The sequence below is a fragment of the Eptatretus burgeri genome, chromosome 17 (genome assembly GCF_056783735.1).
Source record: "Eptatretus burgeri isolate ZD-2024b chromosome 17, Ebu_testis_v1, whole genome shotgun sequence".
Classification (NCBI taxonomy): Eukaryota; Metazoa; Chordata; class Myxini; order Myxiniformes; family Myxinidae; genus Eptatretus; species Eptatretus burgeri.
In genome coordinates this window covers 17,672,960-17,697,576 of record NC_140977.1, presented here as the reverse complement: position 1 = coordinate 17,697,576, position 24,617 = coordinate 17,672,960, and the positions used below count along the sequence as shown (strand labels likewise).

The following is a 24,617-nucleotide window of genomic DNA, read 5'->3' as shown; positions in this document are numbered from 1 at the left end:
CCCGTGTGCCGCGAATAAATGTGCTTTATTGTTGAACTGTTCTCCCGCTTCGCTTCGTCTTTTTCTCCCATTGAATCCCCATCTTGCCTCACGTAAAGGGTTGGTAGTGGGCTGAATACGCCCGATAATTAATCGAACCGTCGAGGTCGACGATAACACCGCTCGGTTATTCTGATAGTACGGAACGGGTCGCCAAGTGGCCCGTGTCCGAAGTCGACCTGCGGCGAGGTGCGATCGCCCGGTCTACCCTCCGCGTGGGTACTTAGGTAGGTCGAATTTGGCGAGCAACCCTATCCCACGCGGGGCTGATTGGCTCGATGCGGTGAGACCGAAAGGTCCACCCGTGACTGGTTCCCGGCGTTAGTCGAGAGGGTCACGACTGGATTGTCCGTCCGGTGGGGGCGGCGTGCCGCGATTCGAGTTACGTGGCCGCCGCACGCCGGCGGGCGCGAAATCCGCAGCGATATATATATATATATATATATATATATATATATATATATATATATATATATATATATATATATATATATATATATATATATATATATATATATAAAGATATATATATATATATATATATATATATATATATATATATATATATATATATATATATATATATATATATATATATATATAAAGATATATACAAATATATATATATATAAAGATATATATATATATATATATATATATATATATATATATATATATATATATATATATAAAGATATATATATATATATATATATATATATATATATATATAAAGATATATATATATATAGATATATATATATATATATATATAAAGATATATATATATATATATATATATATATATATATATATATATATATATATATATATATATTGTTTCGGTGATGGAAAAGATCCCCATATGTATTCAAAATCACGTAGGATTTTCTCCAGACAGATATTTATTTTGTTAGCCAGTTAGCTTGTGCAAAAAGCGGGGTTAACCAATCGGTCCCGTATATTGGTGCATACGTATGTGTCTGCCTTTTGATACTCCCTTTACTCTGGAACCGCTTGTCGGGACACGAAATTTTCACCATTGGTGCGACTACTCATGCAGAATGTTTTATTGATAATTGTGACGTCATAGGTTATGTGTTGTGGCAGCCATGTTAGAAAAAAAGAGAACGCTGGACTTCTGTATCTCCGAAACCGCTCCGTGGAACAAATTGAAACTTGGCACATGTCAAGTATTCTCCATCGGGAATGTGATTGTTTTTTTTTTTTGTAATGTCGCAGTTGCCTTCGTTATGATGGCATAATTGCATTGGTAGAACACCACCTCCGGTCAGTATAAAAATGTTGAGGGTCATCAATGGATAAATTGATCAACAGAAATATAATTATGACATCAGTCACATGGTTTGTCAGCCATATTTTATTTTTGTTTTCAAAAACCTTCAAAAATTTCTTCTCTGAAACAGCTTAACAGATCAAAGAGAAACTTTACAGATTTGACCACCTATCAATGAGGAACAAAAAGTTCCCCACCTATGACGTCACATGGTCTGGCAGCCATATTAGATTTACCCTAAGACCTTTAAAAAATCTTCTTCTCCAGAACAACAAGAAAATTCACACACATGTTCCCCAAGCCTATGATATACCAGGTTGTTCATGAATAATTGATAGGACACATAGTTTAGCAGCCATATTGTATTGAAGGAAAATATTTAAAAACTTATCTCTTTGAACTGCTGCATCAATTGACGTGAAACTTCAAAATTATGATATGGTAGAGATTGAAATATAAGTTTTAAATTTCAACCTGATCGGACACACGGTCTGGCAGCCAGAATTATTTAATGCAGGAGCATGAGCATGCAAAACATTCCTTTCAGGAGTGCCAAAAAACTCACTGTTCCTGCACCCAACCAACCTCGCAAGCCCCGTAGTATCCGGAGATGATCCAAAATGCCTCCCCTCAGGAGGCATCGAAAACTCCTCCCCTCGCTCTCTGGACAACGCTGCCCCTTTCAAAGTCCCTCCTTCTCTCTCTTCACCAGGATATGCCTTTCTGAATGTTGCCAAGCCCCCACCATGGCACCTCACCTGTGGATTACAGAAGGTTGCAAGTACGATTCCATTACCTTAAAAACTAATCAATGATTACGAGCACCAGCCTTCATGTGGTGCACATTCAAACAAGACAATCCTTAAGCTACATTTCTCTACTTCGTTACATCGATATTGGCTGGCTAACAACACTTACATGGATCATACGAGACTTTACAATTCCTACATATTCTAAGGTAATATCTACCACCCCCCCCCTCCTGCAAACATAACACAGCCCCCTCCCTACCTGGAACCACAGCTCTTGCAATGTTCACTGCAGGTTCAACAGCTCCAGCCTTAACACTTGCAAACTCACACCTAATTAACCTCAAATAAATAAATCAGGAGGGCTGTGGGATGCGAACTGCAGCTAACCTACCCATTCTCCTTGCCGTACTATCTCCTTAGTTGAAACAATTAAAAAATGAACAATTTTTATGCACAGTTTCTTCCCTGTTTTCTCCCTCCGATGTCCTGGGGCAGGGGAGAGAATGACTCCAAAACACAATCAATAGGCCAACCTTAATGACAATTTAACTTAACCAATCAAACCCCACTGCTTCACCACACCCCCCCAGTGGATGTAACCTGCTCCAACTCTAAACTGAGCCCAAATTCCCAATTTCAAGCAACCTTGCCAATTTCGTGGGCTACCTTCCCTCAATAGCCCATATCAAGTTGCACGGGACCAAGTGGAACGTACCCACATTAATACACAACAACCATCACATTCCCCGCAAAGCCATGGCTTCATCTTTTACGTACTGCAGGTGTGGCCCTCAAATCAGCAATGGGGAGGTCTTTGCACAAACAAGATGGAGAGGGTGCTTCAGGCTGTGGTGCCCGCAATACGACTTCTTGGCCTCCAGCGGCAAAACAGCCTCCTTGCTGTATGTCCCGCCAGAGAGGGTTTTCACAATTCAGGCACTTTTGACCTCAGGCACCCCTGGCCTCTCCTTGGGTCACCAAAGGTCTCCCTACTGTGGAAGAAAATTCACTTTGTCAGTGTTTAAGGGTTAGGTGTGTTAGCAAGACACTCACTGAACTCCTTTCATAAAATTGGCACATTGTATTTTCCTCACCATACATCACTTGAATAATCGCCGGCCGCTGTACTTGCCTGCCTGGAATGCTGGGGGACCTACAGACCTGCAGATGCACCTTGAAGTTGCGCTGAAGTTCCCACAGATTTACCTTTTCCTCTGAAAGGATCCTTAGGGGGTGAGAGGGATTTGAGGTAGGAATTGGCTTGACATAATGGGATCCAGCAGTCAACCTTTAAAAGACATAGGGACAATTTAGAATGTGGTGAGGGATAGAGCAGGACTGAGAGGGGATGGTTAGATTAGGTCTGAGCCGGTCATCGGATTGGCTTGCACCGCCACCTTCCTCAGGTATGTGGACAACACCAGTGATGCCTGCTGGTCTGCACTGCTGTTGCATTTGCCATGCCTTTGACTGTTGCCTGTAGCCCTTATTGTGCCTGCATGCCGCTTGCCATCATTTTGCACCAAGGACCAATTGTGTTGTGGCCATGCTGAACTGCTGTCAGCCATTGATAGGACTATTGTTGGCCAAGGACCACTTTTGTTGTGGCCACGCCAACCCCCTGCGACTGCTTGTGTTTTTTTTAGATTTTGTGGCCCTGATGGGGGCTGAAGAGTACTGTTGCAGTCGACTTGCTGCCCAGGGAGGACAGGAGGACCCTCTTTTTCATTTTCTTTTTTTCCAGATTTGTGACCAGAGTAGGGTGTAAATAATGTGAAGTGTTTGATGCCACCTGAATATGTGTTTAGGTATCATGATTAAATTTAGAAATGTGTAAGGGTAAGTTGACCACGTCATGTGAATGGGTAGAGTAAATGGACACGGCGCATTAGTTTAGACATGTATTACATTACTTTTCCGACATGTATGAAACTCTCCTTGTACAAAGAAAATGTCACTCTCAGGGATTTATAGATAAGGCATACTCAGGGGACCTACACCCGTGGTGTGCACACACGCGATGGCTGACTCGGGACGAGTCTGGTAAGGGGAAGGGGTAGTGTTGTGGTTATGGAAAACACCCTCATCTACAATCAGAGGCACGTAGCATTTTTCTGACAGATATTTCTTTAGTTTATGTGAGATAGATTACCTACCTTTTGTGGAGAGTGACTTGTAAGGGAGATGCGTGGTGGGTTAGAATGTTCAACTTCTCTCTACTCCCTCCATCTATCAATACATCTTTGGATCCTTCTACGGGTCCACCTGCCCATCCATCACCGGTCCCTCGCCACGTTCACCTTTGAAGCCCATATCTCCTGGGAAGCCATCCTCAAGATCCTGTTCTTAGCGTGTCAAACCTCCCCCTCCATCCTTTTCCATTCCATATCCGACACCATTTCCCCCCCTGTCCACACGTCATGAATCACCATTACTTCAAAATAATTGATCAGAATTACCTTTTGATTTGTACAAAAGATTCCTAATTGGTTGTTTGTACGCGTGAAAAATAAAGACTCGTTCTTTTCAATTCCTGCAAAAACGACCCATTTGGACCCAATGGAGGAAATTATTAGGTCTGCAGTGGTCTCTGTTCTTTCATTTACTTGCAAAACAACACCTGAAGAGCTTAAGGATAATTAACGCTCCAGCTGTTTGTGGCCGCTGACGTCATTGTACATATGCATTCTAGGGAAAACAACTACAGGTAGTCCTGACCTCCATAGTGAGAGAATGTAGAAACTGAGTGAAGTCAGTTGAGGAGGGCAGAACAGCTTAACCTCCGTACAACAAGAGATAGTTTTGACCTCCGTGGAGAGAGTGGATGTGCAAACAAGTAAATAGAGTTGGTTGTGAGAGCTGATGGCTTTAACCTCCATAGAGGAGAGGGTATTCATGGAAGATTTGGAACAAGAGACTTTTAAAGCAGCCTTTCATCACATGTGGACCGCCAAGCATTCGATCAGCCGAGTGCTTGTTCATCTTCTTCTTCTTTCTTTATGCTTACTGGCATTGTCAGAGCCGCAAGGCTCGATAAACGCCACGCAACCGAATTTATGGTTACAACCGAAAACAAAAATATAATGGTGATAAAATTCAATAAAAAATAAGAGGGACTTTATACTGTCCATCCCTTTTCCGTTATGAATTTTAGGACCAACTCGACGACCCGTGAACCCGTTGGGTTCCCGTTGTGACAGCGGTTGAACAAACAAATCATTTCAAGAAAAAAAAATGGTAGCTTCAGCGAACTATACCACTGAGGTTGTTTGCATTGATCAAATTCTCCTGAAGAGTACTTGACTGAATCGGAATTGATTTTTTAATAATTTTTTCCGTTACCCGATTTGAACGAAACTTGATACTGCACACCGCAGGCGAATGGTAGAGAAGGTGGCCTGAAAATATTTGCGCTATCCTGTACCGTTTTGGCCGTATTTCGGGAACATACATATTGTTGCGGATCCGGGGTGGCGGGATTCTCACCCAACTCTTGGCGCCACCCTCACCACCGCCGTCTCCGGGGTTTATAACGCCGGCTGGATCGGCACAGGCCTCGGGTCACGCGTCTTCAATCACGATACCAACGTAATCCTGGACCTTACCAGTTGGGGAAACAGACCCCGGTTGCAGACTGGTTTTGTCAGATGCCGAGCGTTTTCTGCCAGTCTGTAACCATTTTAGTTTTATATACCAATCAAACGGATCATTCCTCGACGCGACACAAATTAATCCATAGCGGCAACTTCATACGAATCAACCAGATTTATTGGGGAACATCGGAGAACACAACACAAGCAAAATATTCACGACAATGTTTTAATTAATCTAGAACCCGTTCTTAACTAGGGAACTACGGATTACGGGTTTTGAGGGGGTCCCTACCGAGATATACCTTAAATAACATGCAGACAAGACAGACAGACAGCATGCAGACAAGACAGAGTACTTGGTAATGTTTCATGGACGAGAAGAAAGTGTCAAAAGCACAAATGTCGCTCGTAACAAGCCGATGTCTACGGATTAGAGCCCCAAGCTCGAACACGCCGCGTGGCGAAATGGAGGCGTCGTACTCTTGCTCCCGGCAGCGCCCGCGCACGCAGCCTCGGCGCGTTCAAACCTCACGAGGTCGACTGCACCAGACCGTCAGGTCGATGATGGGTTTCAGCTGATTTCTCTCAAGGTCCAGCATACAAGTCCAGGCCTGGCCTGTTCACCAGACAAGGCCAAATCGGGGTGCCGGGCTCCGGCAGGCTGGGTCCATGGGATTCCAAAACGTCGTCGAGCCGTGAGGTGAGTCGGGACAGTCAGAGGCTCCGTCGTTAGATGCAAGTTGAACCTGTCGATCACCTCCTCTCGAAGCCGACTCCAGAGTCACTCAGCAGCCAGGTCCTCTAAGTTCTTTTCCACCTTTTCCTTTCCTCCTCGCCTCAAAGCCCGATCATGCCTCGAAACCGACTGCAGTTTTTGTACTTCTCCCAAACTGAACCACTCCAAGAGGTCTTCGTAAGCTGCCCACCGGCTCCTCCCCTTTTCGAAGTCGACAAACTCCTCCCCTTAGTTTTACTTCTTCTTTTTGGCCACTCCCTCTCAGCCGACTGGGCGGGGCCTCGTCCGGAGAGGGGAAGGAAGAAGAAGAAGCCCTCGGCACACCACCACTGCACAAACAAATAACAGCATGTGACACCTCCCGACACATATGTAACGTCCATTATACTGAACAGCCTGGCTAAACATGCAATTAATGGGGGATATGAGCTAATCCTATATTTAGTAGCATACCAAGGGCCATTTCCATAACAATATATATATATATATATATATATATATATATATATATACATATATATATATATATATATATATATATATATATATATATATATATATATATATATATATATACTTGCGATACCCCTGCACATGCACGGGATAGCAGTATAACATAGCTGGTAGCAGACGACAGAACATACACGGGGAATGACAAAAATATGCATTGTGCAAAATGCAAGTGGTACTATGGAATGCCAAGACTTCCCAAACATTGTCGGCATGTCCGCGAAGTGCCACAGCAATTTCATAGGGATCGTGTGATGGCGAGCAGAGTTTTCAGTGTGCAAGCTTGGTATTATAATAGAGATATATAATATAATGTATATATACATATATATATATATATATATATATATATATATATATATATATATATATATATATATATGCACGCACAAGATGAGTTTTAGTAATAAATAGATTTAAAGAATCGAGGGTAAATCTGCCTCAGTGAGCAAAGTGGATCCAGTACGCTTGTCCAGAGAATACATTGACGGTCAGGTCAGGTATGGGAACATGCGCCGGAGTAGCACGTTGCTGCGTCCACTTTCCTCCGGTACTCCATGGGCCTCCGTCTGGCCATCCCCCAGGCAGATGCCTGGCCCATCCCCATCTCCTTGAGATGCCGGTCAACCGGCTGCAACCACCAGGCACGTGGTCGGCCCATTGGCCTACTCCACTCAGGAGACTCCCTCGCTGAGAGAATCTGGTGAGCAGGATCAGCATCAGGAAAACGAGCCACATGTCCATACAGGCGCAGCTGACGCTCACGGACTATGCAGGTAACAAATCTCATTTGACTCTCTCTCAGCAACCGCTCATTGGACACAAAGTCCGACCAGCGATAGCCAAGGATTCTCCGAAGAGACCTGGTACCAAAGGAATTAAGTCTCCATCTCAGATCCTTTGCCAGAGTCCAAGTCTCGCATCCATAGAGCAAGACTGGAAGCACCAAGGACCTGAAGACTCACACTTTCGTCCTCCCGCACAGGTACCGGCAGCGCCACACCCCATTATCCAGTGAATCCATGACTTCCCAGGCTCGACCCAGACGTTTATTGACCTCTGACTCACAGGCAGCAGAGACATGAATATCACTGCCAAGGCAAGTGAATCTCTCCACGACCTCAACATCCTCACCACAAACAGGCACAGACAGGACAGCAGCATCCAAGATGTCATTGAAAACCTGGATCTTAGTTTTGACCCAGGAAACCCGTAATTCCAGCGGCTCTGACTCCTCATTCAGCACCTCGAGGACCCCAGAAAGGATATCTAAAGTCTCCGCAAAGATGACTGCATCATCTGCGAAATCAAGGTCAGAGATCTTGACATTCTCAAACGATGCACTGCAGCTTGATCTCTCCGACATCCTCCATAGAATCCAGTCCATACAAGTGCTGAAAAATGTTGGGGCCAGTACACACCCCTGACGAACTCCAGCAACAACTGGAAAGAAGTCTGATATGGTACCACCACATCTCACAGCACTCTCAGTACCAGAGTAGAGTTCAGACATCAGATCGATCAGTTTTGGTGGCACCCCACGAAGACCGACTATCCTCCAGAGGGCATCCCGATTCACTGAATCGAACGCTTTACAGAGATCAACATAGGCTACAAGCAGCCCCTGCCGAAACTCTCATCTGCGTTCGGCGAGGACCTGAAGAGCAAGGATACGGTCAATCGTTGACCTTTTTGGTGTAAAGCCTGACTGCTCTGGACACTGGTACTCAAGCAGATGGTGGCGAACCCTATCAATAATTATCTGAGCAAAGACCTTGCCCGGCACTGAGAGTAGCATCACCTCTCGGTAGTTACTGCAGTCTTGGCAATCACCCTTCCCTTTCCAGAGAGGGACAACAAGGCCCCTCTTCCAGTCTGTTGGGATGATGCCTGTGTTCCAGGCAGAGTACAGAACTGCATGCAATGACGCAAGTGCAGCATTTCCACCAGCCTTGAGAAATTCAGCATGGATGCCACAGATCCCTGGAGCTTTACCCCATTTCAACCAGTTCACTGTAGCCTGTGTTTCGACAAGCTAAGGTGGACCACAGTTGATTGGAGGGTCAGCAACAGGGATTGCAACACCCCTGACTTCCAACTCAACAGCTGGTGGATCAGCCTGGTACAACCGCTCAAAGTAACAGGCCCAGCGGGCCATCACTTTGGACTCCTCTGTCAAGAGCCCACCACCCTCTGCTCTAACTGCAGTACACCGTGGGATGGGCTTGGATGAACGGAATGCAAGAATTCCACTGTAAGCAGGATGAGAATCACTTGACCACAGGTGATGCTCTACCCCCTCACAGATTCCTCGCACATAGGCCTCCTTGTCCACCGTTTGTGCACGTACAGTTTTACGCCTCAGCTCCTTGAACAGCTCAGCTCTGCCATTCAGCCTGGTCCTGCGACTCTGGTCAATGCTATCCAGTGTGCCTTGAGAGCCAAAATTCTTCTTTGCCTTATGGTGAGTTCCAAGACATCCACCGGCAACATCAAGGACGGTGGTCTTGAAGGCACTCCACAACTCTTCAGGACCTCCCAAAGCACCTAGACCCCCCAAATCTCGACTCAGGTAAGGGAGCATGTGCCAGAACAGCGCGTCGCTGCGTCCACTTTCCGCCGGTACTCCAGGGGCCTCCGTCTGGCAATCCCCCAGGCAGATGCCAGGCCCATCCCCATCTCCTTGAGATGATGGTCAACCTGCTGCAACCACGAGGCGTGTGGTCGGCCCACTGCCCTCCTCCACTCATGAGACTCCCTCACTGAGAGAATCCGGTGAGCAGGATCAGCGTCAGGAAAGCGAGCCACATGTCCATACAGCCGCAACTGACGCTCACGGACTATGCAGGTAACAAATCTCATCCGAGTCTCTCAGCAACCGCTCGTTGGACACAAAATCCAACCAGCAATAGCCAAGGATTCTCCAAAGAGACCTGGTACCAAAGGAATTAAGTCTCCGTCTCAGATCCTTGGTCAGAGTCCAAGTCTCGCATCCATAGAGCAAGACTGGAAGTACCAAGGACCTGAACACTCGGACTTTCGTCCTCCCGCACAGGTACCGGCAGCGCCACACCCCATGATCCAGTGAATCCATGACTCCCCAGGCCCGAACCAGACGTCTATTGACCTCTGACTCGCAGCCAGCAGAGACATGAATATCACTGCCAAGGTAAGTGAATCTCTCCACAACCTCAACATCCTCACCACAAACAGGCACAGACAGGACAGCAGCATCCAAGATGTCACCAAAAGCCTGGATCTTAGTTTTGACCCAAGAAACCCGTAATCCCAGCGGCTCCGACTCCTCTTTCAGCACTTCGAGGGCCCCTAAAAGGATGTCTAAAGTCTCCGCAAAGATGACTGCATCATCTGCAAAATCAAGGTCCGAGATCTTGACATTCCCAAACGATGCGCCGCAGCTTGATCTCTCCGACATCCTCCCTAAAATCCAGTCCATACAAGTACTGAAAAGTGTGGGGGCCAGTACACACCCCTGACGAACTCCAGTAACAACTGGAAATAAGTCAGAGATGGTACCACCACACTTCACAGCACTCTCAGTACCAGAGTAGAGTTCAAACATCAGATCAATCAGTTTTGGTGGCACCCCACGAAGACCAAGAATCCTCCAGAGGACATCTCGATTCACTGAATCGAACACTTTACAGAGATCAACATAGGCTGCAAGCAGCCCCTGCCGAAACTCTCGTCTGCGTTCGGTGAGGACACGAAGGGCAAGGATACGGTTAATCGTTGACCTCTTTGGTGTAAAGCCTGACTGCTCTGGACGCTGGTGCTCAAGCAGATGGTGGCGAACCCTATCAAGAATTATCCTAGCAAAGACCTTGCCGGGCACTGAGAGCAGCGTCACCCCTCGGTAGTTGTTGCAGTCTTGGCGATCACCCTTCCCTTTCCAGAGAGGGACAACAAGGCCCCTCTTCCAGTCAGTTGGGATGATGCCTGTGTTCCAGGCAGAGCACAAAACTGCATGCAACGACATGAGTGCAGCATTTCCACCAGCCTTGAGAAGTTCGGCATGGATGCCACAGATCCCTGGAGCTTTGCCCCGTTTCAACTGGTTCACCGCAGCCCATGTTTCCACAAGCGAAGGTGGACCACAGTTGATTCGAGGGTCAGCAACAGGGACTGTAACACCCTTGACGTCCAACTCGACAGCTGGGGGATCAGCCTGGTACAACCGCTCAAAGTAACCGGCCCAGCGGGCCTTCACTTCAGACTCCTCTGTCAAGAGCCTACCACTCTCTGCTCGAACTGCAGTGCTCCGAGGGATGGGCTTGGATGAACGCAATGCGCGAATTCCCCTGTAAGCGGGATGAGAATCACCTGTCCACAGGTGATGCTCTACCCCCTCACAGATTCCTCGCACAAAGGCCTCCTTGTCCACCCTCAGTGCACGTACCGTTTTACGCCTCAGCTCCCTGAACAGCTCAGCTCTGCCATTCAGCCTGGCCCTGCGACTCTGGTCAATGGTATCCAGTGTCCCTTGAGAGACAAAATTCTTCTTTGCCCTGCGGTGAGCTCCAAGACATCCACCGGCAACATCAAGGACGGTGGTCTTGAAGGCGCTCCACAACTCTTCAGGACCCCCCAAAGCACCCAGACCCCCCAAGTGTCCACTCAGCCTGTTCGCAAACTCCTCAGCTACTCTCTCATCCCTGAGCTTGCCAACATCCAGCCTAGGCTGGGATGGTACCATTCTCCAGGATTTAAGGTGCAGCTTTAGAGTTGCTACAACAAGCCTGTGGTCAGTATTGAGGAACTGAGCACTCCGGTAGACCCTGCAGTTCTGGAGCATCCTCCAACGACCGTCAATGAGGACATGGTCAATCTCCTTTGCCACACCGCCAGCGTTGGAATTCCAAGTCCAGCGATGAGCTTGTGGGCGCTGAAACCATGAACCAGCCACCCTAAGTCCATGACTTCTTGCAAACTCAAGGAACTTAGTGCTATTCTGGTTCATTGTTCCTGACCCATGGGGACCAACACACATCTCATAACCATCCCTATCAGTTCCAGTCGATGCATTGAAATCCCCCAAGACAAGAAGTGTATCTCGTCTGGGGCATTGATCAACCACAGACTCGAGCGTGGCGTAGAATGCATCCTTCACGGTGAGATCACTCGCCTCAGTCGGAGCATAAACAGAGACCAGGGAAATGACACCCAAGGAGTGACGAATCCTTAATCTCATAATACGCTCGTTGACTGGTGTTACCTCAATTATCATTGGGGTCAGCTTATTGGACACAGCTACAGCAACTCCTTGGGTATGGTAACCATCAGAGCGACCAGACCAATAGTAGGTGTAACCACCCACCATTATCTCGCTGCAATCCGGTCTCCGAACCCCAGAGAGAGCTGCAATCCCGATGTCCAAACGCTTGAGCTCAGATGATAACAGAGACAGGTGATCATCCTCTCTTCGGGATAGGACATTCCAGGCACCCACCCGAAGGGACCGCCTCAGGTTAACCCAAGGAGACCGCTGTCTGGTGGACGACACATCAGCATCACTCTGACACACTCACCCGCAATCTGACCCAGGGATGTTACGCCGTGGTTTCCCTCCTATCATCAAAGATTGGGGGTCCCAAAGGCTTTGCCCCAATCCCGTCATCCGGTGAGCTGCCCTGCGAAGGGAAGCTGCACAAGAGGTACTCCCACGGAGTGTGTTTTCAGATTTTTTTGCGTTTTGCGGAATGAAGGGTTTTACGGTGGCCGGAGTGCAAATCCTGCCACCTACCTCCTCATAAAAAGTAACCCAACTGCAGGAGGACGTCCGCAGACACAGTTGGGCACTAGATATGGATGGCCGGTGGCTCACAATGAGCTCCTCCACCCTTTGACAGGTTTTCTTTTTAATCCTGCTGGGTGTCCATATCCAAACACCCTCCTCACCAGAAAACTTGGTGGGGGAGACGGTTTAGTCGCCAACAACCCGACCATGGAACAGGTTAGTACAGGTTTACATGGTACCTGTAGCAGGTCACAGATCGAACCTGACCTGATCACAGATCAGATCGATCGAACCTCTACTCAGCTTGTTTGCAAACTCCTCAGCTCTCCTCTCATCCTTGAGCTTGCCAACATCCAGCTTAGGCTCGGATGGTACCATTTTCCTAGATTTAAGGTGCAACTTCAGAGTTGCTACAACAAGCCGGTGGTGGGTATTTAAGGAACTGAGCACTCCGGTTGACCCTGCAGTTCTGGATCATCCTCCAACGACCATCAACGAGGACATGGTCAATCTCCTTTGCCACACCGCCAGCGTTGGAATACCAAGTCCAGCGATGAGCTTGTGGGTGCTGATACTATGAACCGGCTAGCCTTAGTCCATGACTTCTTGCAAAGTCAAGGAACTTAGTGCTATTCTGGTTCATAGTTCCTGACCCATGGGGACCAACACACATCTCATAACCATCCCTATCATTTCCAGTCGATGCATTGAAATCCCCGAAGACCAGAAGTGTATCTCGTTACCTGCATAGTTTGTTACATGATTTGTTACCTGCATAGTCCGTGAGCATCAGCTGTGGCTGTGTGGACATGTGGCTCGTTTTCCTGACGCTGATCCTGCTCACCAGATTCTCTCAGTGAGGGAGTCTCGTGAGTGGAGGAGGCCAATGGGCCGACCACGAGCCTCGTGGTTGCAGCAGGTTGATCGGCATCTCCCCACACCATTCTTCCAGTCATTGGTTGACATCTATTTCTCTGCTCATAATTTCTATATTGTTTCCTTATCTTGAGAGAATCCCAGAAAACATGACCTCACAACCCTTTGCTTTCAGCTGCTTACCCAATATCCCGTTTCTATTTTTCAGAACCTCTGAGTAAACTTTCCTGTTTTCATTTACTCCTCGGTGTACCATAGCCTTAATAATCACAATTACCAATTAATAAAACAACACAGGTATCAATTGATCAGTTGGACTCGACAAGCACAGAATGGTTGCCTTGCTTTGGAAGTTATTCTTTTCGAGCAAAAAGGACATCAGGAAACAAAAAAAACAACAACCAGGACCAGATGTTCAGGATGAGCACATGACATTTTCCAGGACTGAATCATTCCAAACAGACAATGTGACAAAGTGAGAATTTCTTGGAGTTTAAGATTTTCTTGGCTCTGGGACACTCATCACCAGGTACCATGCTCTTGGTCCACACAGGGCATCGGTGCTGTCAAAGCAGTTTCTTGGTGAAGATTATAATCCTGGGTGGATCGACACTCCATCGCAGGTTACTCAACCAAATGTGCAGGTATTTGGAAGTTGTTCAGGGTGCCAGTAATAACTCGCCTACTCTTCGCCAAAGACACCATGGGATCTTTATTGTCCACCAACTGATACTAACAGACAGGATACCCAGCTTAACCTCCATCCGAGAGATGATGCACATATTGATGAAATCCCCCTGCATGTGAAAAACCAGGATGACAGTTTGTAGCTGGGCTGAGATTCAAACAAAGGTAAGACAGCTCAGAGGTCAGTATGCACATATCCAGGCTCTCCTACCAGCACTAAAGGATAGTGGTTAGAGTAAAATGCTGATTACATACATAGAGAACGTTAGTGAGCCAGGAACTAATTAACGTGGCCTTGTGTGCAGACACAGACCTTGGCAGTGGAGCGGAGTACCAACAAGTGTCCAGAGCAACACCTTGGAGAAACTATTTAAATTACATGTTTATCCAAACGTCAATTTCCTCACCATTCTTGGGATCATTGCTCACCCCAAGTATGCAATGTTACCAGACTACCAACACATGAAAGGCCAAGTTTGAAGAAAGGTATCATGGCATATTCAATGTCTGAAACTCAATTGAAATGAATCAGTCCTTGCTGGCAATGCATCAGAGTAACAGCTGTTATCAGATTTGTTCCTTCAGTAATCAAACCCAAGACCTGCGCTGAATCGTGAACACGCTACACTGACATATCGTGTGACTCTTGTATACATTGTCATCTTATTTAAATAAATCGGTGTGGTCATGGCTCCAACACGTCACTTTATTCAAACAGACATTTTCACGACAATTCAACATTTTGTTGAAATTATTTTTCAATAGGAGGGATCTGGATCCCTTTTTCACTTCTTGGAAAGTCTGAGTTCAAAAGCGTGTCCTCCATTGAAGAGGGTTCACCATTATTGGGAAATCTTGGGTTGAAGGCAATCAAGTGGCTTTCCCCACAGGATGGTGGCTGCTCTATAGTGGTCACTGATAGCGATTTCACTCAGTAGAGTTGTGGCAATCATCATCATCATACTATTGTATGTATGTATGTATGTGTGTGTTGGTGTGTGTGTATGTATGGATGTGTATGTATGTATGTAGCCGAAACTCCAGGGATTGCATTTGTCATCAATTAAAATGAGTTCATGACTCTTTTTGGGGAAACTTAAGCGAGAATTAAATTGTAAATTTGAGATATATGTGCACATAAAATAATTTAATTTGAAACTAATTAAACAATACAACAATCACAGAACGTGGTTATCAGAGATGATTGAGGAGAAGACCAGTATTTCATTGTTTTTTTCCTGCTCGTTGTTGATGGGCCATTCGGCTCGTAAGGTGAGCACCCACAGGGCTGCACACCCTTAATGATGGTTCTCTGCTCAATGTACTCGAAAGCCATTCTGATTTCTCGAGCATGTTTTAAGATTGCCTGAAGGACTAAAATGTTTTTTTTTACAAACTGTACCTTTGTATTGGGATCCTCATTGGTTGTTATCTCCATTTGCGGATTTCAGGAGGTGGGAGGAAGTTCTCCCAGTACTCAAAATCTCCATTTCCTTTTCGTAGAGAATCATGATTCATGAACAAAATTGTGAAACTTCGTTCTCACAACCTCGTTCCAAGGCCTCTTTTCAAAATCTTCACTGAACCTCTGGCAGCCTACACTTGTATTGTAGTGATATTCCCTGGAATGACTTTTAAATACTCAGTGAGGGTTTTCTTTATCATTTCTGCTGCTCCGACTATCACTGGCATCATTTCAGCTTTCTTTAATTTCCAAGTCCTCTTGACCTCATTTTGCAGATCCTGGTATTTGGTCATTTTGCTGATTTCTGTAACATTTAGTCCAAAGTACTTGGAAACTTAAACTTCAATCAACATTTCTGACTTTTCCTTTTTATGTTTGAGCACCATGTCCAGATAAGATAAGCTCCATCAGACCACCACCTTCTTCACGTCTCAGTAAGTACAGCCTTGGTATGCATTCGTTTTTGTGGAATATCTTGTGAATATAAATTTCCTTGTTTTAGTGTCTCGATTGTTGATCTCCAATTGTGGCCAGTTTACAATTGCACAGCTGTATTGGAATACCGGGACTGATAGACCATTTATAGCTTTGGTTTTGTTTCTTGTAGAGAGGGATGACTTCAGCATGAGTCTTGTTATGCGGAGGTACTCTTTGCTGATTATTTTACGCATTTTTTTTTTTTGTGTTGTACCTGGGGACTTTCTTCTATTCCGAGGTATTTGTCAGATGCTTCTGTTTTTTTAGTTCCTGAATTGTTACACTTTGATCGATTGAGATGTTTTATGTTCTTTTTGTTTTTCCTTGTACGAATGTGCATTTGGCAAGACCAAACTCCATTTGAATGTCCTCCAAGCACTGCTTTAATAGCTTTAATTGATATGACAATTTCTTATCATTTAGGGCGAAGAGTTTTAGATCATCCAATGTACAGTTAGATGAATCACCTTTCTTGTTTCTTTGGTCATTTTTCTGTTGCATGTCAGATCGTATCCGTGTCCCCTTGTTCATTGATGAGGTTACTCAGTGGGCCCAGAGCCAGACGAAACAGGAAAGGGGGGGCAGGGGAGGGTGAGGAAGGCTGTCACCTTGTAAGATACCATGTCGTATCTTTACTGCTGAGATTTCAATCTTTCTTTCCAAGTAAGGTAGTATCAGAGTTGCGTTCCAGAGCATCATTGTTTTTTTCAATCAGTGACTACCTGGGGGTTCATTTTGTATACTTGTACGCATTTTATAATTCATGAATGTGGGACACTGTCAAAGGCTTTTTTTTATAATCTTTCCAGGCTGTGGATAAGTTGGTTTGTCGGAGCTTGCAGTTTTCGAGTCTGATTTTGTTTTACAATAAATGGTCCGTCGTTCCATAGCATCCTCTCTTTACGATCACCTCACTCCTTCCTGCTCTGCCTCTAAAGCTCCTTGTTGAGTGAGGTGGTCGTAAATTACATTGGTGATTATACCTGTTAAAAGTTTGTATGTTGTTGGTGGGCGGGCATGTTATTGGTCTATATTTGTTGGGTAGATGGGTTTCATCAGATTTTGAGATTGAAAGTGTTGCCGTCTGTGAGCCATTCATCCATTGGCTGTTCCCCTTGGATGAGTTTGTTAAAGTTTGAGCGTAGTGAGGGTGAAGAGCATATAATTGCTTCAGCCAGAAGTTTGGAATCCTATTCGGACCTGGGCATTTGAAGTTCGGTGCTTTTGCAAATTGCAAGATGTTTTCAATTTTTTTTCTTCATAAATTATCATTGGGTGTATTTCCTGCAGATGTTGCTTTTTCTTGTCCAAGTGTTGCATCCAACCTGATTCCTTGTTGTGTTCTTTTTCATCTTCAGATATACCTTTCCAAAATTTTTCTCAGTCCTCTTTTTTTGGGGGGGTGGGAGGGGAGTTGCTACATTTTGTTTGTTTCACTGGCTCTCGTAGAACTTTGTCGCCATGCCCTCCCTTTAAGTTTTCCTTTCAATAAAAAATGACTACAGCGACAGGAAAAAAAAAAGGATTTTGAGCTGATAGGTGTCATGGGCCTTGAGAAAATTGGCCTCAGCAATTGAGGCAGCATGGTGTTGTTTATACACCTCCCAGATAACTATGTAGCATTCTATCAAGTAGCGTTTTTATCGTGGAAGTTACGGATGTCCTTGCTATTATTTCCAACGACGTTCTCTTGAAAATGCAAGTTGGACAGGCAACCATGATGGATTTCAGTGAAGTCAGTCGCATGATAGGAGAATGGAAAGCGTTAAATGCGTTTTATGCGGTAATGCATGTTTTGCTTATATGAGCTGAAAGACGATGAGGAGTGCGGGATGAGTGGGCAGAGTAAAGATGGAACGGATTTGGAGAGGGGAGTTGAGTTGTGCTCGGGAGTGGTTCAAAGACTTGATGTGAAGAGGAGATTGATGCCTTGGAGTTGGGGGGAGGAAAGAGTCAAAGTAGGATAGAGTTTGGATGGGGAGGTTAAGGCTTTTGGGGGTGGGGAGGGGAGGTAGTTTTTTTGTTTTTGTTTATACAGTCAAATCTTGTGGAGGTGTTAGTACAGTGAACAGAACAGGACATTACAGACAAAACCAGGATGCAAAACGTGCATGCATGGGCTGGACAAAATGGATACAGAAGGAAACTCCAAGGAGGGAAAACTGGAAAATGGGAAGGAGGCTGGATTTGGGTGGGGTTAATGAGGATACAAAATATCATGGTTTAGTACCAGGGACAATCTGAGATTGTGGTGAACAGCTGTCTTGAAGACCTGGAAGAATGAGATTAAAGAGGATGTGGAAGTTGATTCTATGACCTTGCTGATGATTGGATCGCACGACCTTGCTGATGATTGGATCGCACGACCTTGCTGATGATTGGGTCCCACGACCTTGCTGATGATTGGATCGCACAACGTTGCTGATCAATTTGTAGAAAGATCTGTAGTTGAAGGGATCAATTTGTGCTCTTTTTTTATGTTGTGCAGTGAAGTGATGTTGGTGGATTTCCAAGCGGATGGAAGATAACTGAGTGCAAATGACAGGGTGTAAAGGGTAGAGAGAGGATGTGCATTTGAAGAGCAGGTTTTTAAGAAACCTGAGCTGATGCCATCCCGTTCAGTGGTGGATGGAGTCAGAGTTGAGGGTTGAAAGAACCTTCTCGGGTGCAAAATACAGAGTCCAAGAGTATTTGGGGATGAGAGGGAAGGATTTTTTGTTTGTCCAGTTTCCCGAGAGTAAGGAGTTGGGGACACAAGATTTGGAAGCAAACATGGAACTGAGGCATTCAGCCTTCTCACGAGCAGAGTTGGCTGTGGTGCCATTTGAAGAGAGGGAAGGGACGGAGAGGGAGCTTACTCCAGAAACAGACTTGATCAGTCCACCAGGTTTTCGAGACGGGAGACAAGTTTCAAAGTTAATTCTTGAGGTTGGACAGATGGTGTTTTTTCCTGGCTCTCCTTGAGAGTGAACAAACACTTGTTGTGGACTTTTTGGAATGTACAGAGAGTGCTTTCAGTCGGATTTGCCTTCAATGAAGAGAAGGCAAGTTGTTTCAAAGCAACTGCTTCACCACAAGATTCAGTGCACCGTGGGTGGGAAGGTTATAACAATTGAAGACAAGATGGGATTCCTTCTGTGTCCATCTTGTCCAACCTGTGCATCCTCTCCTGCCTCTCATTCTTCATCACACCCATTGCTTGTCCTCATCTGCCTCGATGGTGGCCTTCAACTCTGCTCTTGGTGTCCCCCCCCCCCTCTCTCAGTTGGTACTTTTGTCCTGTTGTGTCCTGATCTTATCGGCGTACAAATACTAGCTCTTCCACGAGCCTCAAGTACGAGGTAAAATGGAAAAAAAAGTATTCATGAGCTTGAACGATTTAATGAAGGATATTTCACAAATTTTGCATTGGTATGGACATTCTCTACTTCTCTTGTTGGCAACCTCCTCGATCTCCATTGTGAATCTCCACATGTTTTTTTCAGGTGGGATGGCCGATTGAAAGATTCTGTGCAAACGGTGGATTTGTGCGGGCACTCATCATTATGAAATCTCATGTGTGATTTAAGGTTGGATGCCTGATTACAAGATTTCCCACAAATTGAGCATTTGTACGGGCGTTCATCATTGTGAATCCTCATGTGTGTTTTAAGGTTCGATGACTGATTACAAGATTTTCCACAAATTGAGCATTTGTACGGGCGTTCCCCATTGTGAACTCTCATGTGCCTTTTAAGGTTGTTTGATTGAGTAAAGGATTTTCCACAAACTGTGCATTTGTATGGGCGTTCTCCATTGTGGATTCCCATGTGTATTCTAAGGTTTGATGACTGATCAAAATATTTTCCGCAACTTGTGCATTTGTACGGGGCTTCAACATTGTGAATTCTCTTGTGCCTTTGAAGGTTGAATGACTGAAGAAAAGATTTTCCACAAACTGTGCATTTGTAAGGGCGTTCTCCACTGTGAACCCTCATGTGTAGTTTTAGGTTAGATGACCGATTGAACAATTTTCCACAAGTTTTGCATTTGCATGAATGTTCAGCTTTAGTTCCTTTGTGAACCTTGTGAAAATTATTCTCTGCAACCATTTCATTATTCGGTTTGTCTTGTTTGTAAAAAGTCCTCTTCCTTTTTTCATTTTGCACGGTCTGCAGGTGTGTGTCTGTGCCGTTCATAAAAGTAGCTGTCGACTTCCTTGGAGATTCAATGAATCCACCTGTAAATAAAAAAATTTAAAAGTCAGATTCTGTTCAATACGTATAATATCATTCTGACAAGCATACCCAAACATGTACAGGTAGTGGGAAAGAATGGAAACACCTGGCTAAATGAGGGACACCAAGCAACAGCTTCCACACAGGTGTAGCCCATGTGTTAATTAAGCAAATAACATCTCAACATGCGTATGTATGGGAACATGCCGTTGTGAATTCTCATGTGCATTTTAAGGTTGTTTGATTAATTAAAGGAATTTCCACAAACTGTGCAACACGTCGCTGTGTGCACTTTCTTCCGGTACTCCAGGAGCCTCCGTCTGGCCATCTCCCAGGCAGATTCCTGGCTTATCCCCATTTCCTTGAGATACCGATCAACCTGCTGCAACCACGAGGAATGTTGGCCTCCTCCATGCATGGAGCTCGCTCGCTGAGAGGATCTTGAAAGCAGGATCAGCATCACAAATCACGATTGTCACGAACGGTCCTCACTGTAGGACCACGAAGTCCCATCTCTCTTTGAACATCAATGCTGCACTCATCTCTATCAAACTGATCTAAAACTTTAAATTTACCTCCACTGAATGAGACTTTCCTTCTTCTTCACTTGATCATTAATTATCTCCAATGCCACTTGTAACACGCTTTGTAACCACAGTTTTGGTCGCTGGGTGTGAACGACTTGCCCAGGATGCCGGAGCGCGATTGTTGTTTATAAATTAAATCCACGCTGCAGTGAAAAATGCATTATCAGAACATGCATTATTACGAGGGTCGTGTGTGTGTGTGTGTGTGTGTGTGTGTGTGTGTGTGTGTGTGTGTGTGTGTGTGTGTGTGTGTGTGTGTGTGTGTGTGTGTGTGTGTGTGTGTGTGTGTGTGTGTGTAAGTTGCTGGCTTATATTTCCACACATGTGTAGATTTTAGGAAGTGGAATGGAGACTCAAATATACAACTGTGTTAACAGTATGTGTGTGTTGTTGGTTGTCACCTCCATTTGTGGGTTTGATGAGATGGAACAAAGTCCACCCAGGACACAAAGTACCCAACTTTGCTTTCGGTAAAGGCCCTGTCACACCTTGATGTTTTAGCCAGCATATGGCAACATATCAAAATGTATGTAAAACGCTGGCGTACGCTGAACTATTGATGTTTTTTTTTTAAAGTTTTTGGCGTATTCATAACGAGTTGGACGTATGCATAACGTATTAGTAACCTACACAGTATGTTTCGATAACTTATACCAACGATTGCTTAGTGTGTTGTCGGCGTTCACAACGTATGCCCAATGATAGTCTAACGTATGCATAGCGCTGCAGCGTATCGCCGATGATCATGTGGCGTAGCCTATTAAAAGGCTGCCGCTTGACGATTAAAATCATAACTGCACTAGAAATCGAAGTGTCAACATCACTGTCATGCCCTGTCACATCTTGACGTTTTAGCCAGCGTATGCCGACGTATGAAAAATTAGTCGAATACGCTGGCACACGTCGAATACGTTATTGGTAAGTTTTGTATACGTTAAGAGCACGCTGCAGCACGCTGGCATACGTCGTAGTACGCCGAGCTCGTCGACAAATTTTAAGCATGCTCAAAATTTTTTGACGTATGCCAGCGTATGACTCGCACGTTCCGCATACGCTGGACATAAGTTGTAGGCACGTTATGCGATCGTTGACACACGTCGACACACGTTACTTGTAAGTTACTCATAAGTCGAAACATGTCGAGGTAATGTTTACGTACCCGAAACTTATTTCTAACCTTTGAGTAACGTGCTTTGAACCTATGAGTAACGTATCTCCAAAGCATATTGACGTATTTGACGTCTTCTGGACGACCACAGAACTTACTGAACGTGTTTCTAACTTACAGCTACCGTATAATGGCGTATTGGCAGCATTTAGGGGAATTGGTGTATACAAATGGGCGTCACACAGGAGGAACCCGTCAGTGTTCCAGACTCCATGTTTTTTTGTTTGTTTTGTTTTTTTCTTCAGCATGACGGCGATGTTGAGACTTCGATTTCTTGTGCGGTTATAATATAATATAATTAAAAGGCTGCTGCTCAACGATTTAAATCATCTGATTTACTTCAAACTAAGCTTCTCATGAACCTTATTCTATTTGTCACTTATAATCCTACCCATTCCTATAGTGAAAAATGCATATTTGTGAAGATCAGTAGGGTCCGAAGTTTTGGGGGTCATGGTCATCGGTCAAAATTACAAATTTTCCATTATAAACCAAAAAAGGTTAGGAATATTCGTGTTTACTATGGAAGACACATATCAAGTCCTTTATTGGCTTTCATTTGACACCATGACCTTTGACCTTACGTGGCCTTGAAAGGTCAAAATCATTTTACAGTCATAACTTCGTCAAAAATGGTTTAATTGACTTCAAACGAAGACTAAAATATTCCTTATTCTATTCCTTAAAATCAATATTCAGGTTAAGGATGTATCAAATTTAAATTTGATCGCCAAAATAACTTTATGCCTTAAATGGACGGTATTTGTTGTGCCTGGCACCACTTGTTATTTCCGTTTCTCCAATTATCACTGGTGCAACTTGATGCTCTTGAGCTTTCAATATATCTTGATTGCATTTTTGAGGTCCTGATATTTGGTCATTTTCTTGATGTCTGCAGTATTTAAATCAAAATCACTGGGTACCGATATCTCAATCAGCAATGCTGTCTTTTCCTTTTTGTTCCTGAGAATGATGTCCAGTCACAAGGCTTTGTTACAGCACGGCGACATCGCGCTGTTATATAATTGGCTATTCTGTCCTGTGTCTTGTGTCACACTTATTGTTGGGTGTGATGTGGGCAGAGATTGCCGGGTGGATTGTGGGCGGAGATTGCAGGGTGGATTGTGGGCGGAGATTGCCGGGTGGATTGTGGGCGGAGATTGCCGGGTGGATTGTGGGCGGAGATTGCCGGGTGGATTGTGGGCGGAGATTGCCAGGTGGATTGTGGGCGGAGATTGCCGGGTGGATTGTGGGCGGAGATTGCCGGGTGGATTGTGGGCGGAGATTGCCGGGTGGATTGTGGGTGGAGATTGCCGGGTGGATTGTGGGCGGAGATTGCCGGGTGGATTGTGGGCGGAGATTGCCGGGTGGATTGTGGGCGGAGATTGCCGGGTGGATTGTGGGCGGAGATTGCCGGGTGGATTGTGGGCGGAGATTGCCGGGTGGATTGTGGGCGGAGATTGCCGGGTGGATTGTGGGCGGAGATTGCCGGGTGGATTGTGGGCGGAGATTGCCGGGTGGATTGTGGGCGGAGATTGCCGGGTGGATTGTGGGCGGAGATTGCCGGGTGGATTGTGGGCGGAGATTGCCGGGTGGATTGTGGGCGGAGATTGCCGGGTGGATTGTGGGCGGAGATTGCCGGGTGGATTGTGGGCGGAGATTGCCAGGTGAATTGTGGGCAGAGATTGCCGGGTGCATTGTGGGCGGAGATTGCCAGGTGTATTGTGGGCGGAGATTGCCGGGTGGATTGTGGGTGGAGATTGCAGGGTGGATTGTGGGCGGAGATTGCCGGGTGGATTGTGGGCGGAGATTGCCGGGTGGATTGTGGGCGGAGATTGCCGGGTGGATTGTGGGCGGAGATTGCCGGGTGGATTGTGGGCGGAGATTGCCGGGTGAATTGTGGGCAGAGATTGCCGGGTGCATTGTGGGCGGAGATTGCCAGGTGTATTGTGGGCGGAGATTGCCGGGTGGATTGTGGGCGGAGATTGCCGGGTGGATTGTGGGCAGAGATTGCCGGGTGGATTGTGATTGCCGGGTAGGTTGTGGGCGGAGATTGCCAGGTGGATTGTGGGTGGAGATTGCCGGGTGGATTGTGGGCGGAGATTGCCGGGTGGATTGTGATTGCCGGGTAGATTGTGGGCGGAGATTGCCAGGTGAATTGTGGGCGGGGATTGCCGGGTGAATTGTGGGCGGAGTTTGCCGGGTGAATTGTGGGCGGAGATTGCCAGGTGTATTGTGGGTGGAGATTGCCGGGTGGATTGTGGGCGGAGATTGCCGGGTGGATTGTGATTGCCGGGTAGATTGTGGGCGGAGATTGCCAGGTGAATTGTGGGCGGGGATTGCCGGGTGAATTGTGGGCGGAGATTTCCGGGTGCATTGTGGGCGGAGATTGCCAGGTGTATTGTGGGCGGAGATTGCCGGGTGAATTGTGGGCGGGGTTAATGCGGAAGAGTGA

The 24,617-nt window shown here is 45.8% G+C and overlaps 1 protein-coding gene and 1 long non-coding RNA gene across 2 annotated transcripts in view; one reads left to right on the top strand and one right to left on the bottom strand.

Moving 5' to 3' along the window:
- Positions 1–4,618, top strand: part of LOC147009439 (uncharacterized) — an 11,412-nt gene extending 6,794 nt beyond the window's left edge. Inside the window, exon 2 of the long non-coding RNA XR_015052884.1 lies at positions 3,735–4,618. This is a non-coding gene — a long non-coding RNA (uncharacterized LOC147009439). The remainder of the gene's footprint in view (positions 1–3,734) is intronic.
- Positions 4,619–14,940: 10,322 nt separating this feature from the next.
- Positions 14,941–24,617, bottom strand: part of LOC147009438 (uncharacterized) — a 41,565-nt gene continuing 31,888 nt past the window's right edge. Inside the window, exon 5 of the mRNA XM_085862084.1 lies at positions 14,941–20,409. Coding sequence (XP_085718210.1) covers positions 19,553–20,409 — 857 coding nt within the window. The 3' untranslated portion in view covers positions 14,941–19,552. The remainder of the gene's footprint in view (positions 20,410–24,617) is intronic.